The sequence below is a fragment of the Oncorhynchus keta genome, chromosome 1, assembly GCF_023373465.1.
Source record: "Oncorhynchus keta strain PuntledgeMale-10-30-2019 chromosome 1, Oket_V2, whole genome shotgun sequence".
NCBI lineage: Eukaryota > Metazoa > Chordata > Actinopteri > Salmoniformes > Salmonidae > Oncorhynchus > Oncorhynchus keta.
In genome coordinates this window covers 78,668,495-78,690,092 of record NC_068421.1, presented here as the reverse complement: position 1 = coordinate 78,690,092, position 21,598 = coordinate 78,668,495, and the positions used below count along the sequence as shown (strand labels likewise).

At 40.1% G+C, this 21,598-nt stretch overlaps 1 protein-coding gene across 1 annotated transcript in view; it reads right to left on the bottom strand.

The window, feature by feature from the left end:
* Positions 1 to 21,598, bottom strand: part of adcy1a (adenylate cyclase 1a) — a 237,776-nt gene that overhangs the window by 131,112 nt on the left and 85,066 nt on the right. Inside the window, exon 4 of the mRNA XM_052461503.1 lies at positions 13,391 to 13,502. Within this exon, the coding sequence (XP_052317463.1) occupies positions 13,391 to 13,502 (112 nt within the window). The remainder of the gene's footprint in view (positions 1 to 13,390; positions 13,503 to 21,598) is intronic.

The window sequence follows — 21,598 nt, the reverse complement described above, 5'->3', positions numbered from 1 at the left end:
TGACAGTAAAAGTGTCCTGTCTTAGGTCAGTAAGGATCACCACTTTATTTTAAGAATGTAAAATGTAAAATAGTAGAGAGAAGGATTTATTTCAGCTTTTATTTCTTTCATCACATTCCCAGTGGGTCAGACGTTTACATATACACAGTTCGTATTTGGTAGCATTGCCTTTAAATTGTTTAACTTGGGTCAAAAGTTTCAGGTTGCCTTCCACAAGCTTCATACAGTAAATTGGGTGGATTTTGGCCCATTCCTCCCTGACAGAGCTGGTGTAACTGAGTCAGGTTTGTAGGCCTCCTTGCTCGCACATGCTTTTTCAGTTCTGCCCACAAATCTTCTATGGGATTGAGGTCAGGGCTTTGTGATGGCCACTCCAATACCTTGACTTTGCTGTCCTTACGCCATTTTACCACAACTTTGGAAGTATGCTTGGGATCATTGTCCATTTGGAAGACCCATTTGCGACCAAGCTTTAACTTCCTGACTGATGTCTTGAGATGTTGCTTCAATATATCCACATGATTTTCCATCCTCATGAGGTCATCTGTTTTGTGAAGTGCACCAGTCCCTTCTGCAGCAAACACCCCCACAACATGATGCTGCCACCCCCATGTTTCACGGTTGGGATGGTGTTCTTCGGCTTGCAAGCCTCCATCTTTTTCCTCCAAGCATAACGATGGTTATTATGGCCAAAAAGTTATATTTTTGTTTCAACAGACCAGAAAAGTACGATCTTTGTCCCCATGTGCAGTTGCAAACCGCAGTCTGGCTTTTTTATGGCGGTTTTGGAGCAGTGGCTTCTTCCTTGCTGAGCGGCCTGTCAGGTTATGTCGATATAGGACTCGTTTTACTGTGGACATAGATACTTTTATACCTGTTTCCTCCAGCATCTTCACAGTGTCCTTTGCTGTTGTTCTGGGATTGATTTGCTCTTTTCGCACCAAAGTACATTCATCTCTAGGAGACAGAACATGTCTCCTTCCTGAGTGGTATGATGGCTGCGTGGTCCCATGGTGTTTATACTTGCGTACTATTGCTTGTACAGATGAATGTGGTACCTTCAGGTGTTTGAAAATTGCTCCCAAGGATGAATCAGACTTGTGAAGGTCTACAATTGTTTTTTTGAGGTCTTGGCTGATTTCTTTTGATTTTCCCATGATGTCAAGCAAAGAGGCTCTGAGTTTGAAGGTAGGCCTTGAAATACATCCACAGGTACACCTCCAATTGACTCAAATTATGTCAATTAGCCTATCAGAAGCTTCTAAAGCCATGACATAATTTTCTGGAATTTCCCAAACAGTTTAAAGGCACAGTCAAATTAGTGTATGTAAACTTCTGACCCACTGGAATTGTGATACAGTGAATTATAAGTGAAATAATCTGTCTGTAAACAATTGTCGGAAAAATGACTTGTATCGTGCACAAAGTAGATGTCCTAACCGACTTTTGTCCTAACAAAACATTTGTGGAGTGATAGAAAAATTATTTTGAATGTCTCCAACCTTAGTGTATGTAAACTGTATGTCTCATTTCTGCATCCCAAATGGCCCCCTATTCCCTATATACTGTAGTGTTAACTTAAAATGACAAAACAACTAGGTTTCAGTTTAACAACATTTATCAAACCGTATTTCCACAATATATGGTTGCCATAGCGCTCAGGCCAGGTCCACCAACAGTGAGACTACTGCGCAGGAGTACTAATAACAAAGTGATAGCATCGGAATAACAGAAATATAGGGATACTTAAAACACGAACTTAACATATAGTGCACTACTTTTGATCACTACTCTCTATCTCCCTTAGAGCCCTGGTCAACAGTAAGGGAAAGACCTAGTCAGTTGTACAACTTAATGCATTCAACTGAAATGCGTCTTCCGCATTTAACCCAACCCCCCTATATCAGAGAGGTGGGGGTGGATGCCATTATTGACATCCACATCTTCGGTGTCCGGGGAACAGTGGATTAACTGCTCAGGAACAGAATGACAGATTTGTACCTTTCGGTTACTGGCCCAACGCTCTAGGCTACCTAGCGCCACTATCAATAGAATAGGGTGCCATTTGGTACTAAACTAATGTGTAGGAAATGTTATGTGTATGTCAAGCATTACACAGAGTGACCTCCCTCTTAATCAATTTTCAATTCAATTCAAGGGCTTTATTGGCATGGGAAACATGTGTTAACATTGCCAAAGCAAGTGAGGTAGACAACATACAAAGTGAATATATAAAGTGAAAAACAACAAAAATTAACAGTAAACATTACACATACAGAAGTTTCAAAATTACAAATGTCATATTATATATATATATATACAATGTACAAATCTCTTAATTCATTCTCTCCGTGTATTTTATCCTCTGTTTAAATCTCTGCATTCCTTTCATCCTCCATCCGTCATTCTTTAGGTGCCCAGCAAAAATATCAACCTGACAGTCTCAACGCTAGATAGATACTTACTTAGAAATATACTCGACCTCTTTATCTCTCTTCTTCTTCTTCCCTCTCTTTCTCTTTCTCTCCCGCTCCCTCTCTCTTGTTCTCTCTCTGTATATCTCAATCTTGTTCTCTCCCTTCTCTCACTCTATATTATTTATCTCTCTTCCATCTCTCTCTCTCTCTCCCTCCCTCCCTCTCTCCCTCTCTCTCTCTCCCTTTATATTCTTTCACTCTCTCTCACCCCCATCTCTCTCTCCAAGTTAAGCTGATTGCTGAGACACCGTTTCAGACTCAAGAGGGGATAATGCTAATCATGTGACATAGCCATGGGGTGTGTGTGTGTGTGTGTGTGTGTGTGTGTGTGTGTGTGTGTGTGTGTGTGTGTGTGTGTGTGTGTGTGTGTGTGTGTGTGTGTGTGTGTGTGTGTGTGTGTGTGTGTGTGTGTGTGCGTGCGTGCGTGCGTGCGTGCGTGCGTGCGTGCGTGCGTGCGTGCGTGCGTGCGTGCGTGCGTGCGTGTGTGCGTGCGTGACATGCGTGTGCCTGCGTGTGTGTGTGTGTGTGTGTGTGTGGTAGCATAGTGACATGCACGTGTAGCCTGCGTGCATGCGTTAGTAGTTTCAAGAGATATGCTCATAAAGTGTGGTAGCATAGAGACAGAAAGACATCAACTAAGCTTTGCTCTCCTCGTGCTTTAAGACATCAAATAAGCTTTGCTCTCCTCGTGCTTTAAGACATAAAATAAGCTTTGCTCTCCTCGTGCTTTAAGACATCAAATAAGCTTTGCTCTCCTCGTGCTTTAAGACATAAAATAAGCTTTGCTCTCCTCGTGCTTTAAGACATCAAATAAGCTTTGCTCTCCTCGTGCTTTAAGACATAAAATAAGCTTTGCTCTCCTCGTGCTTTAAGACATCAAATAAGCTTTGCTCTCCTCGTGCTTTAAGACATAAAATAAGCTTTGCTCTCCTCGTGCTTTAAGACATAAAATAAGCTTTGCTCTCCTCGTGCTTTAAGACATAAAATAAGCTTTGCTCTCCTCGTGCTTTAAGACATCAAATAAGCTTTACGCTCCTCGTGCTTTAAGACATCAAATAAGCTTTGCTCTCCTCGTGCTTTAAGACATAAAATAAGCTTTGCTCTCCTCGTGCTTTAAGACATCAAATAAGCTTTGCTCTCCTCGTGCTTTAAGACATAAAATAAGCTTTGCTCTCCTCGTGCTTTAAGACATCAAATAAGCTTTGCTCTCCTCGTGCTTTAAGACATAAAATAAGCTTTGCTCTCCTCGTGCTTTAAGACATAAAATAAGCTTTGCTCTCCTCGTGCTTTAAGACATAAAATAAGCTTTGCTCTCCTCGTGCTTTAAGACATCAAATAAGCTTTGCGCTCCTCGTGCTTTAAGACATAAAATAAGCTTTGCTCTCCTCGTGCTTTAAGACATAAAATAAGCTTTGCTCTCCTCGTGCTTTAAGACATAAAATAAGCTTTGCTCTCCTCGTGCTTTAAGACATCAAATAAGCCTTGCTCTCCTCGTGCTTTAAGACATAAAATAAGCTTTGCTCTCCTCGTGCTTTAAGACATCAAATAAGCTTTGCTCTCCTCGTGCTTTAAGACATAAAATAAGCCTTGCTCTCCTCGTGCTTTAAGACATAAAATAAGCCTTGCTCTCCTCGTGCTTTAAGACATAAAATAAGCTTTGCTCTCCTCGTGCTTTAAGACATAAAATAAGCCTTGCTCTCCTCGTGCTTTAAGACATAAAATAAGCTTTGCTCTCCTCGTGCTTTAAAACATAAAATAAGCCTTGCTCTCCTCGTGCTTTAAGACATCAAATAAGCCTTGCTCTCCTCGTGCTTTAAGACATAAAATAAGCTTTGCTCTCCTCGTGCTTTAAGACATCAAATAAGCTTTGCTCTCCTCGTGCTTTAAGACATAAAATAAGCCTTGCTCTCCTCGTGCTTTAAGACATCAAATAAGCTTTGCTCTCCTCGTGCTTTAAGACATCAAATAAGCTTTGCTCTCCTCGTGCTTTAAGACATAAAATAAGCTTTGCTCTCCTCGTGCTTTAAAACATAAAATAAGCCTTGCTCTCCTCGTGCTTTAAGACATCAAATAAGCCTTGCTCTCCTCGTGCTTTAAGACATAAAATAAGCTTTGCTCTCCTCGTGCTTTAAGACATCAAATAAGCTTTGTTCTCCTCGTGCTTTAAGACATAAAATAAGCCTTGCTCTCCTCGTGCTTTAAGACATAAAATAAGCTTTACGCTCCTCGTGCTTTAAGACATCAAATAAGCTTTGCTCTCCTCGTGCTTTAAGACATAAAATAAGCTTTGCTCTCCTCGTGCTTTAAGACATAAAATAAGCTTTGCTCTCCTCGTGCTTTAAGACATAAAATAAGCTTTGCTCTCCTCGTGCTTTAAGACATCAAATAAGCTTTGCGCTCCTCGTGCTTTAAGACAAAAATAAGCTTTGCTCTCCTCGTGCTTTAAGACATAAAATAACCTTTGCTCTCCTCGTGCTTTAAGACATCAAATAAGCTTTACGCTCCTCGTGCTTTAAGACATCAAATAAGCTTTGCTCTCCTCGTGCTTTAAGACATAAAATAAGCTTTGCTCTCCTCGTGCTTTAAGACATCAAATAAGCTTTGCGCTCCTCGTGCTTTAAGACAAAAATAAGCTTTGCTCTCCTCGTGCTTTAAGACATCAAATAAGCTTTGCGCTCCTCGTGCTTTAAGACATAAAATAAGCTTTGCGCTCCTCGTGCTTTAAGACATAAAATAAGCTTTGCTCTCCTCGTGCTTTAAGACATCAAATAAGCTTTGCTCTCCTCGTGCTTTAAGACATAAAATAAGCTTTGCTCTCCTCGTGCTTTAAGACATCAAATAAGCTTTGCTCTCCTCGTGCTTTAAGACATAAAATAAGCTTTGCTCTCCTCGTGCTTTAAGACATCAAATAAGCTTTGCGCTCCTCGTGCTTTAAGACAAAAATAAGCTTTGCTCTCCTCGTGCTTTAAGACATCAAATAAGCCTTGCTCTCCTCGTGCTTTAAGACATAAAATAAGCTTTGCTCTCCTCGTGCTTTAAGACATCAAATAAGCTTTGCTCTCCTCGTGCTTTAAGACATAAAATAAGCTTTGCTCTCCTCGTGCTTTAAGACATCAAATAAGCTTTGCGCTCCTCGTGCTTTAAGACATAAAATAAGCTTTGCGCTCCTCGTGCTTTAAGACATAAAATAAGCCTTGCTCTCCTCGTGCTTTAAGACATAAAATAAGCCTTGCTCTCCTCGTGCTTTAAGACATAAAATAAGCTTTGCTCTCCTCGTGCTTTAAGACATCAAATAAGCTTTGCTCTCCTCGTGCTTTAAGACATCAACTAAGCTTTGCTCTCCTCGTGCTTTAAGACATAAAATAAGCTTTGCTCTCCTCGTGCTTTAAGACATCAAATAAGCTTTGCTCTCCTCGTGCTTTAAGACATAAAATAAGCTTTACGCTCCTCGTGCTTTAAGACATCAAATAAGCTTTGCGCTCCTCGTGCTTTAAGACATAAAATAAGCTTTGCTCTCCTCGTGCTTTAAGACATAAAATAAGCTTTACGCTCCTCGTGCTTTAAGACATCAAATAAGCTTTGCTCTCCTCGTGCTTTAAGACATCAAATAAGCTTTGCTCTCCTCGTGCTTTAAGACATAAAATAAGCTTTACGCTCCTCGTGCTTTAAGACATAAAATAAGCTTTGCTCTCCTCGTGCTTTAAGACATAAAATAAGCTTTGCTCTCCTCGTGCTTTAAGACATAAAATAAGTTTTACGCTCCTCGTGCTTTAAGACATCAAATAAGCTTTGCTCTCCTCGTGCTTTAAGACATAAAATAAGCTTTACGCTCCTCGTGCTTTAAGACATCAAATAAGCTTTGCTCTCCTCGTGCTTTAAGACATAAAATAAGCTTTGCTCTCCTCGTGCTTTAAGACATAAAATAAGTTTTACGCTCCTCGTGCTTTAAGACATCAAATAAGCTTTGCTCTCCTCGTGCTTTAAGACATAAAATAAGCTTTGCTCTCCTCGTGCTTTAAGACATAAAATAAGCTTTGCGCTCCTCGTGCTTTAAGACATAAAATAAGCTTTGCTCTCCTCGTGCTTTAAGACATAAAATAAGCTTTACGCTCCTCGTGCTTTAAGACATAAAATAAGCTTTGCTCTCCTCGTGCTTTAAGACATAAAATAAGTTTTACGCTCCTCGTGCTTTAAGACATCAAATAAGCTTTGCTCTCCTCGTGCTTTAAGACATAAAATAAGCTTTGCTCTCCTCGTGCTTTAAGACATCAAATAAGCTTTGCTCTCCTCGTGCTTTAAGACATAAAATAAGCTTTGCGCTCCTCGTGCTTTAAGACATAAAATAAGCTTTGCGCTCCTCGTGCTTTAAGACATAAAATAAGCTTTGCTCTCCTCGTGCTTTAAGACATAAAATAAGCTTTGCGCTCCTCGTGCTTTAAGACATAAAATAAGCCTTGCTCTCCTCGTGCTTTAAGACATCAAATAAGCTTTGCTCTCCTCGTGCTTTAAGACATAAAATAAGCTTTACGCTCCTCGTGCTTTAAGACATCAAATAAGCTTTGCTCTCCTCGTGCTTTAAGACATCAAATAAGCTTTGCTCTCCTCGTGCTTTAAGACATAAAATAAGCTTTGCGCTCCTCGTGCTTTAAGACATCAACTAAGCTTTGCTCTCCTCGTGCTTTAAGACATAAAATAAGCTTTGCTCTCCTCGTGCTTTAAGACATCAAATAAGCTTTGCTCTCCTCGTGCTTTAAGACATCAAATAAGCTTTGCTCTCCTCGTGCTTTAAGACATCAAATAAGCTTTGCTCTCCTCGTGCTTTAAGACATAAAATAAGCTTTGCTCTCCTCGTGCTTTAAGACATCAAATAAGCTTTGCTCTCCTCGTGCTTTAAGACATCAAATAAGCTTTGCGCTCCTCGTGCTTTAAGACATAAAATAAGCTTTGCTCTCCTTGTGCTTTAAGACATCAAATAAGCTTTGCTCTCCTCGTGCTTTAAGACATCAAATAAGCTTTGCTCTCCTCGTGCTTTAAGACATCAAATAAGCTTTGCTCTCCTCGTGCTTTAAGACATAAAATAAGCTTTGCTCTCCTCGTGCTTTAAGACATCAAATAAGCTTTGCTCTCCTCGTGCTTTAAGACATAAAATAAGCTTTGCTCTCCTCGTGCTTTAAGACATCAAATAAGCTTTGCTCTCCTCGTGCTTTAAGACATCAAATAAGCTTTGCTCTCCTCGTGCTTTAAGACATAAAATAAGCTTTGCGCTCCTCGTGCTTTAAGACATAAAATAAGCTTTGCGCTCCTCGTGCTTTAAGACATAAAATAAGCTTTGCTCTCCTCGTGCTTTAAGACATAAAATAAGCTTTGCTCTCCTCGTGCTTTAAGACATAAAATAAGCCTTGCTCTCCTCGTGCTTTAAGACATAAAATAAGCCTTGCTCTCCTCGTGCTTTAAGACATAAAATAAGCTTTGCTCTCCTCGTGCTTTAAGACATAAAATAAGCTTTGCTCTCCTCGTGCTTTAAGACATAAAATAAGCTTTGCGCTCCTCGTGCTTTAAGACATAAAATAAGCTTTGCTCTCCTCGTGCTTTAAGACATAAAATAAGCTTTGCGCTCCTCGTGCTTTAAGACATAAAATAAGCCTTGCTCTCCTCGTGCTTTAAGACATCAAATAAGCTTTGCTCTCCTCGTGCTTTAAGACATAAAATAAGCTTTGCTCTCCTCGTGCTTTAAGACATCAAATAAGCTTTGCTCTCCTCGTGCTTTAAGACATAAAATGCTCTTTGCTTTAAGACATAAAATCGTGCTTTAAGACATAAAATAAGCTTTGCTCTCCTCGTGCTTTAAGACATAAAATAAGCTTTGCGCTCCTCGTGCTTTAAGACATAAAATAAGCTTTGCTCTCCTCGTGCTTTAAGACATAAAATAAGCTTTGCTCTCCTCGTGCTTTAAGACATAAAATAAGCTTTGCTCTCCTCGTGCTTTAAGACATAAAATAAGCTTTGCTCTCCTCGTGCTTTAAGACATCAAATAAGCTTTGCTCTCCTCGTGCTTTAAGACATAAAATAAGCTTTGCTCTCCTCGTGCTTTAAGACATAAAATAAGCTTTGCTCTCCTCGTGCTTTAAGACATCAAATAAGCTTTGCGCTCCTCGTGCTTTAAGACATAAAATAAGCTTTGCGCTCCTCGTGCTTTAAGACATAAAATAAGCTTTGCTCTCCTCGTGCTTTAAGACATAAAATAAGCTTTGCTCTCCTCGTGCTTTAAGACATAAAATAAGCCTTGCTCTCCTCGTGCTTTAAGACATAAAATAAGCCTTGCTCTCCTCGTGCTTTAAGACATAAAATAAGCTTTGCTCTCCTCGTGCTTTAAGACATAAAATAAGCTTTGCTCTCCTCGTGCTTTAAGACATAAAATAAGCTTTGCGCTCCTCGTGCTTTAAGACATAAAATAAGCTTTGCTCTCCTCGTGCTTTAAGACATAAAATAAGCTTTGCGCTCCTCGTGCTTTAAGACATAAAATAAGCCTTGCTCTCCTCGTGCTTTAAGACATCAAATAAGCTTTGCTCTCCTCGTGCTTTAAGACATAAAATAAGCTTTGCGCTCCTCGTGCTTTAAGACATAAAATAAGCTTTGCTCTCCTCGTGCTTTAAGACATAAAATAAGCTTTACGCTCCTCGTGCTTTAAGACATAAAATAAGCCTTGCTCTCCTCGTGCTTTAAGACATCAAATAAGCTTTGCTCTCCTCGTGCTTTAAGACATAAAATAAGCTTTACGCTCCTCGTGCTTTAAGACATCAAATAAGCTTTGCTCTCCTCGTGCTTTAAGACATCAAATAAGCTTTGCTCTCCTCGTGCTTTAAGACATAAAATAAGCTTTGCGCTCCTCGTGCTTTAAGACATCAACTAAGCTTTGCTCTCCTCGTGCTTTAAGACATAAAATAAGCTTTGCTCTCCTCGTGCTTTAAGACATCAAATAAGCTTTGCTCTCCTCGTGCTTTAAGACATCAAATAAGCTTTGCTCTCCTCGTGCTTTAAGACATCAAATAAGCTTTGCTCTCCTCGTGCTTTAAGACATCAAATAAGCTTTGCTCTCCTCGTGCTTTAAGACATAAAATAAGCTTTACGCTCCTCGTGCTTTAAGACATCAAATAAGCTTTGCTCTCCTCGTGCTTTAAGACATCAAATAAGCTTTGCTCTCCTCGTGCTTTAAGACATAAAATAAGCTTTGCGCTCCTCGTGCTTTAAGACATCAACTAAGCTTTGCTCTCCTCGTGCTTTAAGACATCAAATAAGCTTTGCTCTCCTCGTGCTTTAAGACATAAAATAAGCTTTGCTCTCCTCGTGCTTTAAGACATCAAATAAGCTTTGCTCTCCTCGTGCTTTAAGACATCAAATAAGCTTTGCTCTCCTCGTGCTTTAAGACATAAAATAAGCTTTGCTCTCCTCGTGCTTTAAGACATCAAATAAGCTTTGCTCTCCTCGTGCTTTAAGACATCAAATAAGCTTTGCGCTCCTCGTGCTTTAAGACAAAAAATAAGCTTTGCTCTCCTCGTGCTTTAAGACATCAAATAAGCTTTGCTCTCCTCGTGCTTTAAGACATAAAATAAGCTTTGCTCTCCTCGTGCTTTAAGACATCAAATAAGCTTTGCTCTCCTCGTGCTTTAAGACATAAAATAAGCTTTGCTCTCCTCGTGCTTTAAGACATAAAATAAGCTTTGCTCTCCTCGTGCTTTAAGACATAAAATAAGCTTTACGCTCCTCGTGCTTTAAGACATCAAATAAGCTTTGCTCTCCTCGTGCTTTAAGACATCAAATAAGCTTTGCTCTCCTCGTGCTTTAAGACATAAAATAAGCTTTACGCTCCTCATGCTTTAAGACATAAAATAAGCTTTGCGCTCCTCGTGCTTTAAGACATAAAATAAGCTTTGCTCTCCTCGTGCTTTAAGACATAAAATAAGCTTTACGCTCCTCGTGCTTTAAGACATAAAATAAGCCTTGCTCTCCTCGTGCTTTAAGACATAAAATAAGCCTTGCTCTCCTCGTGCTTTAAGACATAAAATAAGCTTTGCTCTCCTCGTGCTTTAAGACATAAAATAAGCTTTGCTCTCCTCGTGCTTTAAGACATAAAATAAGCTTTGCGCTCCTCGTGCTTTAAGACATAAAATAAGCTTTGCTCTCCTCGTGCTTTAAGACATAAAATAAGCTTTGCGCTCCTCGTGCTTTAAGACATAAAATAAGCCTTGCTCTCCTCGTGCTTTAAGACATCAAATAAGCTTTGCTCTCCTCGTGCTTTAAGACATAAAATAAGCTTTGCTCTCCTCGTGCTTTAAGACATCAAATAAGCTTTGCTCTCCTCGTGCTTTAAGACATAAAATAAGCTTTGCGCTCCTCGTGCTTTAAGACATAAAATAAGCTTTGCTCTCCTCGTGCTTTAAGACATAAAATAAGCTTTGCGCTCCTCGTGCTTTAAGACATAAAATAAGCCTTGCTCTCCTCGTGCTTTAAGACATAAAATAAGCTTTGCTCTCCTCGTGCTTTAAGACATAAAATAAGCTTTGCTCTCCTCGTGCTTTAAGACATAAAATAAGCTTTGCTCTCCTCGTGCTTTAAGACATCAAATAAGCTTTGCTCTCCTCGTGCTTTAAGACATAAAATAAGCTTTGCTCTCCTCGTGCTTTAAGACATAAAATAAGCTTTGCTCTCCTCGTGCTTTAAGACATCAAATAAGCTTTGCGCTCCTCGTGCTTTAAGACATAAAATAAGCTTTGCGCTCCTCGTGCTTTAAGACATAAAATAAGCTTTGCTCTCCTCGTGCTTTAAGACATAAAATAAGCTTTGCTCTCCTCGTGCTTTAAGACATAAAATAAGCCTTGCTCTCCTCGTGCTTTAAGACATAAAATAAGCCTTGCTCTCCTCGTGCTTTAAGACATAAAATAAGCTTTGCTCTCCTCGTGCTTTAAGACATAAAATAAGCTTTGCTCTCCTCGTGCTTTAAGACATAAAATAAGCTTTGCGCTCCTCGTGCTTTAAGACATAAAATAAGCTTTGCTCTCCTCGTGCTTTAAGACATAAAATAAGCTTTGCGCTCCTCGTGCTTTAAGACATAAAATAAGCCTTGCTCTCCTCGTGCTTTAAGACATCAAATAAGCTTTGCTCTCCTCGTGCTTTAAGACATAAAATAAGCTTTGCTCTCCTCGTGCTTTAAGACATCAAATAAGCTTTGCTCTCCTCGTGCTTTAAGTCATAAAATAAGCTTTGCGCTCCTCGTGCTTTAAGACATAAAATAAGCTTTGCTCTCCTCGTGCTTTAAGACATAAAATAAGCTTTGCGCTCCTCGTGCTTTAAGACATAAAATAAGCCTTGCTCTCCTCGTGCTTTAAGACATAAAATAAGCCTTGCTCTCCTCGTGCTTTAAGACATAAAATAAGCTTTGCTCTCCTCGTGCTTTAAGACATAAAATAAGCTTTGCTCTCCTCGTGCTTTAAGACATAAAATAAGCTTTGCTCTCCTCGTGCTTTAAGACATCAAATAAGCCTTGCTCTCCTCGTGCTTTAAGACATAAAATAAGCTTTGCTCTCCTCGTGCTTTAAGACATAAAATAAGCTTTGCTCTCCTCGTGCTTTAAGACATAAAATAAGCTTTGCTCTCCTCGTGCTTTAAGACATAAAATAAGCTTTGCTCTCCTCGTGCTTTAAGACATAAAATAAGCTTTGCTCTCCTCGTGCTTTAAGACATCAAATAAGCTTTGCTCTCCTCGTGCTTTAAGACATAAAATAAGCTTTGCTCTCCTCGTGCTTTAAGACATAAAATAAGCTTTGCGCTCCTCGTGCTTTAAGACATAAAATAAGCTTTTCTCTCCTCGTGCTTTAAGACATAAAATAAGCTTTGCGCTCCTCGTGCTTTAAGACATAAAATAAGCTTTGCTCTCCTCGTGCTTTAAGACATAAAATAAGCTTTGCTCTCCTCGTGGTTTAAGACATAAAAGAAGATTTGCTTTCCTTATTAGTAAAAACTTTGGGATTCAACCCTTATAGTTGACAGACTGGTTTGAGTGTGTTTGAATATATTTTCGTGTTCTAGGGGTTTCTACTACTCAGTTATACTCCTCCTGTTCCTCTATAATAGAGAGCCGGTGGTGGATACCTGCCAGAGACAGAGAGAATTAAATAAAAGGAAAAGAGAGAGAAAATGACTGAAAGAACAAGAGAGATTGATCTTCAATTTACTTTCCTACCTTATTATGTCAAGGAATGTATCGATCGGCAGAATGATACAAGGCCTGAGGTACAGAGTGGATGAGAGAGAGAGGGATGGAAGAAGGGAGGGGAGGAGAAGGTCAAGGAGCAGAGAGAATTAGAGCGAGAGAGATAGAGGGATCATCCGAAAGAACAGAATTGGAGCGCGAGATATGGAAAAATGGCGAGTAAAATAGATTTCTAGAGACATAGGAAGGAAAGAGAAAATGAGGTGGAGGAAATGAAGGAGGCATGCTTGCGCATGTGCATCCATCTTTGAGTGGATTTACATGTTGCATTTCGTACAGCATAATTTTCCTCTTGCAAACACACACATGCTATGAGTCACAGTAACATTATAAATAAACAGGATATCTAATACTGTAGCTGTGGGGTGTAGCTCAGTGTGAGACCAAAACCTAGTTGAAGGCATCAGTGCTCACTGTTGCCCCTAGTGGCACATTTCAACAGCATCTCCCGACGTCCTCAGACATGCATGGACGTGGACACACACACACACACACACACACACACACACACACACACACACACACACACACACACACACACACACACACACACACACACACACACACACACACACACACACACACACACACAGACAGACATACACACACACTGAGGTTAGGGGACCAATAGGATGGAGGGACTCACTGTGGCCAGCTCGTCAAACTTCCCGAAGAGTTCGTTGAGCAGTTTGACCAGTTCCTGGGCAGTACACTGAGACGCCAGACTGGTAAACCCCACGATGTCTGCAAACAAGATACTGGAGGGGAGGGAGGGGAGGGGGGGAAGAAAGAAAGAAAGATAGACATTATTATACTGTTTCTAACAATGACCATTTAAAAAGGTCTAATCATGCCAAAGGGCCCTTCTCAGTCACAAATAACATTATTTTCTTGTAGCACAGTTGAGCTTATTTGAGTCAGACACTGTCAACATTACTTTGTTGATGAATATGAATGTACTGAGCTAAGAAGAAGATGTGTTTGTCAGCTTATCCTAGTTTATCAAAGGGATAAAAACCAAATCATCGCAATCACACACATGCACAAACGCGCACACATACAACACACAGACACCCACGAACGAGTGAGTAAAGGAGAGTATCTTGTAGAACAGTCTGTTCAAAAGTAGTGCACTAAAGGGAGTAGGGTGCCATTTAGGATGAAGGCCGGGTTGCATTTAGTTTGAATAGAGTATTAAAAGCAATTTGCCACAGCACAGATGGCTTGAACAACAAGGTGTTATATACTGAACAAAAATATAAACACAACATGCAACAATTTGAAAGATTTTACTGAGTTACAGTTCATATAAGGAAATCAGTCAATTGAAATGAATTAATTAGGCCCTAATCTATGGATTTCACATGACTGGGAATACAGATCTGTTGGGTTTGGATCAGAAAACCAGTCAGTATCTGGTGTGACCACCACTTGCCTCATGCAGGGCGATAGATCTCATTCGCAAATAGTTGATCAGGATGTTGATTGTGGCCTGTGGAATGCTGTCCCACATCTCTTTAATGGCTGTGCGAAGTTCTTGGATATTGGCGGGAACTGGAACACGCTGTCGTACTCGTCAATCCAGAGCATCCCAAACATGCTCAATGGGTGACATGCCTGGTGATTATGCAGGCTATGGAAGAACTGGGACATTTTCAGCTATCATGAATTGTGTACAGATCCTTTGAAAATGGGGCCGTATTATCATGCAGAAACATGAGGTGATGGTGGCGGAAGAATGGCACGACAATGGGCTTCAGGATCTCACCACGGTAACTCTGTGCATTCAAATTGCCATAGATAAAATGCTATTGTGTTTGTTGTCTGTAGCTTATGTCTGCCCATACCATAACCCCACCGCCAACATTAAGGCAAAGGCCTGTGGTTGTGAGGCCGGTTGGACGTACTGCCAAATTCTCTAAAACAACGTTGGAGGTGGCTTATGGTGGAGAAATTAACATTCCATTTTCTGGAAACACCACCGGTGGACATTCCTGCCAATTTCACGCTCCCTCAAAACTTGAGACATCTGTGGCATTGTGTTGTGTAACCAAACTGCACATTTTAGAGTGAACATTTATTGTCCCCAGCACAAGGTGCACCAGTGTAATATTCACACTGTTTAATCAGCTTCTGGATATGCAACACCGATCAGGAGGATGGATTATCTTGGCGAAGGAGAAATGATCACTAACAGGAATGTAAACAAATTTGTGCACACGAATTGAGAGAAATAAGCTTTTTGTGGGTATGGACAAGTTCTGGGATATTTTTATTTCAGCTCATGAAACATGTGTCTGACACTTTAAATGTTGCATTTAAATTTTTGTTCAGTGTAGATATAATTCAATGTGTATATAATCACGAGCCCTTGACTCTAACACAAAGAGAATGTATAGAGGGAAGTGTAACTTCAGGAAGCCATAATATGAGAGAGTGCATCTTCAGGAAGCCATAATGTGAGAGAGTGTAACTTTAGGAAGCCACAATGTGAGAGAGTGTAACTTCAGGAAGCTATAATGTGAGAGTACAAATTCTTCAGTAAGCCATAATGTGAGAGAGTGTAACTAAAGGAAGCCATAATGTGAGAGAGTGTAACTTCAGGAAGCCATAATGTGAGAGAGTGTAACTTCAGGAAGCCATAATGTGAGAGAGTGTAACTTCAGGAAGCCATAATGTGAGAGAGTGTAACTTCAGGAAGCCATAATGTGAGAAAGTGTAACTTCAGTAAGCCATAATGTGAGAGAGTATAACTTCAGGAAGCCATAATGTGAGAGAGTGCAACTTCTTCAGTAAGTCATAATGTGAGAGAGTACAACTTCAGTAAGCCATAATGTGAGAGTGAAACTTCAGGAAGCCATAATGTGAGAAAGTGTAACTTCAGGAAGCCATAATGTGAGAGTGTAACTTCAGGAAGCCATAATGTGAGAAAGTGTAACTTCAGTAAGCCATAATGTGAGAGAGTATAACTTCAGGAAGCCATAATGTGAGAAAGTGTAACTTCAGTAAGCCATAATGTGAGAGAGTGTAACTTCAGGAAGCCATAATGTGAGAGAGTGTAACTTCAGGAAGCCATAATGTGAGAGAGTGTAACTTCAGGAAGCCATAATGTGAGAGAGTGTAACTTCAGTAAGCCATAATGTGAGAGAGTGTAACTTCAGGAAGCCATAATGTGAGAGAGTGTAACTTCAGGAAGCCATAATGTGAGAGAGTGTAACCAGTAAGCCATAATGTGAGCGAGTGTAACTTCAGTAAGTCATAATGTAAGAGAGTGTAACTTCAGGAAGCCATAATGTGAGAGTGAAACTTCAGGAAGCCATGATGTGAGAGTGTAACTTCTTCAGTAAGTCATAATGTGAGAGAGTGTAACTTCAGGAAGCCATAATGTGAGAGAGTGTAACTTCAGGGAGCCATAATGTGAGCGAGTGTAACTTCAGGAAGCCATAATGTGATAGAGTGCAACTTCTTCAGTAAGTCATAATGTGAGAGAGTACAACTTCTTCAGTAAGCCATAATGTGAGAGTGAAACTTCAGGAAGCCATAATGTGAGAGAGTGTAACTTCAGGAAGCCATAATGTGAGAGAGTGTAACTTCAGGAAGCCATAATGTGAGAAAGTGTAACTTCAGTAAGCCATAATGTGAGAGAGTATAACTTCAGGAAGCCATAATGTGAGAAAGTGTAACTTCAGTAAGCCATAATGTGAGAGAGTGTAACTTCAGGAAGCCATAATGTGAGAGAGTGTAACTTCAGGAAGCCATAATGTGAGAGAGTGTAACTTCAGGAAGCCATAATGTGAGAGAGTGTAACTTCAGTAAGCCATAATGTGAGAGAGTGTAACTTCAGGAAGCCATAATGTGAGAGAGTGTAACTTCAGGAAGCCATAATGTGAGAGAGTGTAACTTCAGTAAGCCATAATGTGAGCGAGTGTAACTTCAGTAAGTCATAATGTAAGAGAGTGTAACTTCAGGAAGCCATAATGTGAGAGTGAAACTTCAGGAAGCCATGATGTGAAGTGTAACTTCTTCAGTAAGTCATAATGTGAGAGAGTGTAACTTCAGGAAGCCATAATGTGAGAGAGTGTAACTTCAGGAAGCCATAATGTGAGAGAGTGTAACTTCAGTAAGCCATAATGTGAGCGAGTGTAACTTCAGTAAGTCATAATGTAAGAGAGTGTAACTTCAGGAAGCCACAATGTGAGAGAGTGTAACTTCAGGAAGCCATAATGTGAGAGTACAACTTCTTCAGTATGTCATAATGTGAGAGAGTACAAATTCTTCAGTAAGCCATAATGTGAGAGAGTGTGACTTCAGGAAGCCATAATGTGAGAGAGTGTAACTTCAGGAAGCCACAATGTGAGAGAGTGTAACTTCAGGAAGCCATAATGTGAAAGTACAACTTCTTCAGTATGTCATAATGTGAGAGAGTACAAATTCTTCAGTAAGCCATAATGTGAGAGAGTGTAACTTCAGGAAGCCATAATGTGAGAGAGTGTAACTTCAGGAAGCCATAATGTGAGAGAGTGTAACTTCAGGAAGCCATAATGTGAGAGAGTGCAACTTCTTCAGTAAGTCATAATGTGAGAGTGAAACTTCAGGAAGCCATGATGTGAGAGTGTAACTTCTTCAGTAAGTCATAATGTGAGAGAGTGTAACTTCAGGAAGCCATAATGTGAGAGAGTGTAACTTCAGGAAGCCATAATGTGAGAGAGTGTAACTTCAGGAAGCCATAATGTGAGAAAGTGTAACTTCAGTAAGCCATAATGTGAGAGAGTGTAACTTCAGGAAGCCATAATGTGAGAGAGTGTAACTTCAGGAAGCGATAGTGTGAGAGAGTGTAACTTCAGGAAGCCATAATGTGAGAGTGTAACTTCTTCAGTAAGCCATAATGTGAGAGAGTGTAACTTCAGGAAGCCATAATATGTGAGAGTGTAACTTCAGTAAGCCATAATGTGAGAGAGTGTAACTTCAGGAAGCCATAATGTGAGAGTGTAACTTCAGTAAGCCATAATATGAGAGAGTGCATCTTCAGGAAGCCATAATGTGAGAGAGTGTAACTTCAGGAAGCCATAATGTGAGAGAGTGTAACTTCAGGAAGCCATAATGTGAGAGAGTGTAACTTCAGTAAGCCATAATGTGAGCGAGTGTAACTTCAGTAAGTCATAATGTAAGAGAGTGTAACTTCAGGAAGCCATAATGTGAGAGAGTGTAACTTCAGGAAGCCATAATGTGAGAGTGTAACTTCAGTAAGCCATAATGTGAGAGAGTGTAACTTCAGGAAGCCATAATGTGAGAGAGTGTAACTTCAGGAAGCCATAATGTGAGAGTGTAACTTCTTCAGTAAGCCATAATGTGAGAGAGTACAACTTCTTCAGGAAGCCATAATATGAAGTGCATCTTCAGGAAGCCATAATGTGAGAGAGTGTAACTTCAGGAAGCCATAATGTGAGAGAGTGTAACTTCAGGAAGCCATAATGTGAGAGAGTGTAACTTCAGTAAGCCATAATGTGAGAGAGTGTAACTTCAGGAAGCCATAATGTGAGAGAGTGTAACTTCAGGAAGCCATAATGTGAGAGAGTGTAACTTCAGGAAGCCATAATGTGAGAGAGTGTAACTTCAGGAAGCCATAATGTGAGAGAGTGTAACTTCAGTAAGCCATAATGTGAGCGAGTGTAACTTCAGTAAGTCATAATGTAAGAGAGTGTAACTTCAGGAAGCCATAATGTGAGAGTGTAACTTCAGGAAGCCATAATGTGAGAGAGTGTAACTTCAGTAAGCCATAATGTGAGAGAGTGTAACTTCAGTAAGCCATAATGTGAGAGAGTGTAACTTCAGGAAGCCATAATGTGAGAGAGTGTAACTTCTTCAGTAAGCCATAATGTGAGAGAGTGCAACTTCTTCAGTAAGCCATAATGTGAGAGAGTGCATCTTCAGGAAGCCATAATGTGAGAGAGTGTAACTTCAGGAAGCCATAATGTGAGAGAGTGTAACTTCAGGAAGCCATAATGTGAGAGAGTGTAACTTCAGGAAGCCATAATATGAGAGAGTGTAACTTCAGGAAGCCATAATGTGAGAGAGTGTAACTTCAGGAAGCCATAATGTGAGAGAGTGTAACTTCAGGAAGCCATAATATGAGAGAGTGTAACTTCAGAAAGCCATAATGTGAGAGAGTGTAACTTCAGAAGCCATAATGAGAGAGTGTAACTTCAGGAAGCCATAATAGAGAGTGTAACTTCAGGAAGCCATAATGTGAGAGAGTGTAACTTCAGGAAGCCATAATGTGAGAGAGTGTAACTTCAGGAAGCCATAATGTGAGAGAGTGTAACTTCAGGAAGCCATAATGTGAGAGAGTGTAACTTCAGGAAGCCATAATGTGAGAGAGTGTAACTTCTTCAGTAAGTCATAATGTGAGAGTGAAACTTCAGGAAGCCATGATGTGAGAGTGTAACTTCTTCAGTAAGTCATAATGTGAGAGAGTGTAACTTCAGGAAGCCATAATGTGAGAGAGTGTAACTTCAGGAAGCCATAATGTGAGAGAGTGTAACTTCAGGAAGCCATAATGTGAGAGAGTGTAACTTCAGGAAGCCATAATGTGAGAAAGTGTAACTTCAGTAAGCCATAATGTGAGAAGTCAGGAAGCCATAATGTGAGAAAGTGTAACTTCAGTAAGCCATAATGTGAGAGAGTGTAACTTCAGGAAGCCATAATGTGAGAGAGTGTAACTTCAGGAAGCCATAATGTGAGAAAGTGTAACTTCAGTAAGCCATAATGTGAGAGAGTGTAACTTCAGGAAGCCATAATGTGAGAGAGTGTAACTTCAGGAAGCCATAATGTGAGAGAGTGTAACTTCAGGAAGCCATAATGTGAGAAAGTGTAACTTCAGTAAGCCATAATGTGAGAGAGTGTAACTTCAGGAAGCCATAATGTGAGAGAGTGTAACTTCAGTAAGCCATAATGTGAGAGAGTGTAACTTCAGGAAGCCATAATGTGAGAGAGTGTAACTTCAGTAAGCCATAATGTGAGAGAGTGTAACTTCAGGAAGCCATAATGTGAGAGAGTGTAACTTCAGTAAGCCATAATGTGAGAGAGTGTAACTTCAGGAAGCCATAATGTGAGAGTGTAACTTCAGTAAGCCATAATGTGAGAGAGTGTAACTTCAGGAAGCCATAATGTGAGAAAGTGTAACTTCAGTAAGCCATAATGTGAGAGAGTGTCAGGAAGCCATAATGTGAGAGAGTGTAACTTCAGGAAGCCATAATGTGAGAGAGTGTAACTTCAGGAAGCCATAATGTGAGAAAGTGTAACTTCAGTAAGCCATAATGTAAGTGTAACTTCAGGAAGCCATAATGTGAGAAAGTGTAACTTCAGTAAGCCATAATGTGAGAGAGTGTAACTTCAGGAAGCCATAATGTGAGAGAGTGTAACTTCAGGAAGCCATAATGTGAGAAAGTGTAACTTCAGTAAGCCATAATGTGAGAGAGTGTAACTTCAGGAAGCCATAATGTGAGAGAGTGTAACTTCAGGAAGCCATATGTGAGAGAGTGTAACTTCAGGAAGCCATAATATGAGAGTGTAACTTCTTCAGTTAGCCATAATGTGAGAGAGTGTAACGTCAGGAAGCCATAATGTAAGTGTAACTTCAGTAAGCCATAATGTGAGAGAGTGTAACTTCAGGAAGCCATAATGTGAGAGAGTGTAACTTCAGGAAGCCATAATATGAGAGAGTGCATCTTCAGGAAGCCATAATGTGAGAGAGTGTAACTTCAGGAAGCCATAATGTGAGAGAGTGTAACTTCAGGAAGCCATAATGTGAGAGAGTGTAACTTCAGTAAGCCATAATGTGAGCGAGTGTAACTTCAGTAAGTCAGTATAACTTCAGGAAGCCATAATGTGAGAGTGTAACTTCAGGAAGCCATAATGTGAGAGAGTGTAACTTCAGTAAGCCATAATGTGAGAGAGTGTAACTTCAGTAAGCCATAATGTGAGAGAGTGTAACTTCAGGAAGCCATAATGTGAGAGTGTAACTTCTTCAGTAAGCCATAATGTGAGAGAATACAACTTCTTCAGGAAGCCATAATGTGAGAGAGTGCATCTTCAGGAAGCCATAATGTGAGAGAGTGTAACTTCAGGAAGCCATAATGTGAGAGAGTGTAACTTCAGGAAGCCATAATGTGAGAGAGTGTAACTTCAGGAAGCCATAATGTGAGAGAGTGTAACTTCAGGAAGCCATAATGTGAGAGAGTGTAACTTCAGGAAGCCATAATGTGAGAGAGTGTAACTTCAGGAAGCCATAATATGAGAGAGTGTAACTTCAGTAAGCCATAATGTGAGAGTGTAACTTTAGGAAACCATAATATGAGAGAGTGAAACTTCAGGAAGCCATAATGTGAGAGTGTAACTTTAGGAAACCATAATATGAGAGAGTGTAACTTCAGGAAGCCATAATGTGAGAGAGTGCAACTTCTTCAGTAAGTCATAATGTGAGAGAGTGTAACTTCAGGAAGCCATAATGTGAGAGAGTGTAACTTCAGGAAGCCATAATATGAGAGAGTGTAACTTCAGTAAGCCATAATGTGAGAGAGTGTAACTTCAGGAAGCCATAATGTGAGAGAGTGTAACTTCAGGAAGCCATAATGTGAGAGAGTGTAACTTCAGGAAGCCATAATATGAGAGAGTGAAACTTCAGGAAGCCATAATGTGAGAGTGTAACTTTAGGAAACCATAATATGAGAGAGTGTAACTTCAGGAAGCCATAATGTGAGAGAGTGCAACTTCAGGAAGCCATAATGTGAGAGAGTGCAACTTCTTCAGTAAGTCATAATGTGAGAGAGTGTAACTTCAGGAAGCCATAATGTGA